This window comes from Arachis ipaensis, chromosome B08, assembly GCF_000816755.2.
Source record: "Arachis ipaensis cultivar K30076 chromosome B08, Araip1.1, whole genome shotgun sequence".
NCBI lineage: Eukaryota > Viridiplantae > Streptophyta > Magnoliopsida > Fabales > Fabaceae > Arachis > Arachis ipaensis.
Window position 1 is genome coordinate 16,750,543 of NC_029792.2, and position 2,131 is coordinate 16,752,673.

General features: G+C 25.4%; 1 protein-coding gene across 1 annotated transcript in view; it reads right to left on the bottom strand.

Annotated features, from left to right (window-relative positions):
* The window catches only part of LOC107612678 (BURP domain protein RD22), a 3,526-nt gene extending 2,132 nt beyond the window's left edge, over positions 1-1,394 (bottom strand). The window contains exons 1-2 of the mRNA XM_016314384.2: positions 1,260-1,394; positions 821-917 (exon numbers count right to left, since the gene is read on the bottom strand). Of these exons, the coding sequence (XP_016169870.1) occupies positions 821-917; positions 1,260-1,301 (139 nt within the window). The 5' untranslated portion in view covers positions 1,302-1,394. The remainder of the gene's footprint in view (positions 1-820; positions 918-1,259) is intronic.

The window sequence follows — 2,131 nt, forward strand, 5'->3', positions numbered from 1 at the left end:
AATATAAATACAAATTTTTACTGACTAAATATTAATAAAAAATAATAATATTTATTAATTATATAGCATTGTTTAAAAATTTATTCTAAAAATAAAAATTAATTACATAGATCAAATGATATTATTACATTCTACTACATCTACAACAGTGAGACCATGCATTTACATATTGATTTTCTTTAATCCCTTTGTGTAGGATCTTTTTAAATATTTGTCTATTTTTATCATTTTCTATTTTTTATATGATCCACTCTTTTAAATAAATGCATTATTTTTCTCATGTTCAAATTACCTATGATGACAATATTTTATTATCTTTTGAACAACAGGCGGTGTAATATTAAATACAAGTTTTAATCAATAAAATATTAAATACTATTTATTAATAAGTAATAGTCTAAAAAAAATTTCAGTGCTCATCACTCGTTGTTAAACCATTATTTATAATTTTATTTAGACAAAATGATACATTAAAAGTTAAAAGTTTATATGTCATCTTATTATATTTATAATTTGTCCAAACTCCAAAGTCCAAATAGATCATTATTGAAGAATGGAAATAGTATATAAAAAATAATGAAAGAATAAATTTCCTAAGTGGAATGATTAAACGACCAAGAAGGATTCTTTTGTCCTTCCGTTTGTGTAATTTTTTTTTTCGGTTCCTTCTTGTCTAGTGTACTTGTGTGTAATGCAAAGAAGATTAAACGACCAAACAACTGAAGTAGATGTAATTAAAGGTTAAATATGAGAAGTGGAAGAAGCGGAAGAATTGGAATCTGGAATCTGGAATCTCAAATTCATACTACTACATACTGACCAGGCTTCGTGAGATCCCTTAATGCTTTAGGCATGTGATCAGGGTTTCCCCATAACATCTCATTTGCTTGGACATGGCTACCTAATAAGAATGCAAGCTGCCAAAAGTTTCAATTATTATTATTATTATATCAAAAACAAACTGAGCATACATAATAAGTGATTTAACATAATACTTTTAAAATAGAGAAATATTAGGAGATTATCATAATTTATTGTTTTTAATCATCAATTAATTATTTATGTTTAAAAGTGTAGACTAAAGTATGTTGTGAGATTATTCTTTTAGCATAACAATTATAATTGGAAAAAAAAGAAGTTACTAATATATTTAATGTATTGAGCATTTTAAATATATCTAATATTAAAAACTTGCCTTAATAAATTATAACAACTTTAAGGGCTTCACTTTTATTTTTCTGAATAGAGATAAAACTTACACAGAAAAGTGCCGATATGAGGCCACAGTGACCAGACTCCATTTACTTCCAGGCTACGAAATACTTAGGACATACAATACCAACAATTTATAGAAATTAAATGCATCTAAATTCAATAAGTACTGTGCATAATTCGGATAATATAAAAGTTGATCAAAAGCCTATGGATCTACTCCTTCCACGTATCTATTTTGGTCATCTATCGTTTTTCGACCTCCATTATTGAGCTTACAGGACGTAACTCTGAATTTTCTACTTTCTTTCCATCCGTTAATATTACACATCAATCATATGCCGGGGGACGGGGACTGATGATTATTTTCATGTCATATATATATTTTCCAGCTATTTTAAGATTTAATACAACAATAATAATAAAGTTTTATCTCACTCAATTATGTATTATACAGTGATATCACATATGAAATCTAGTTTGATTACCTCATTTTTTTTAAGACATATCTAAATTAAATAAATTTTAAATTAAATAAAAATATTTTATTTAAAAAAATATTTTTTCACTAAAAATAAATCCAAACCAACTCCTAATCTACTCTTCTCATTGAATATTACCGGCACTTTCTTTCATATACAAAATCACCTACGAGAAGATTTCATCCTCTTTTTTATAACGAGTGATATTCTAATTTTTTATTATGCTTATACGTGTATGATTATTCATTTATCGAAACATTTTTATTCTTCCCAAAGTAAATTTATGTTTATATTCTTTACTATCTAACATTCCATTTCATAAAATATAACTAGGCTAATAATAATGCAAAAAAATTGTCCTTAAATTTAAAGTGTATTTTTGTCCCCCCATATATTTAAAACGCATCAAAAAAACATTTATCTATTTTGACTAAATT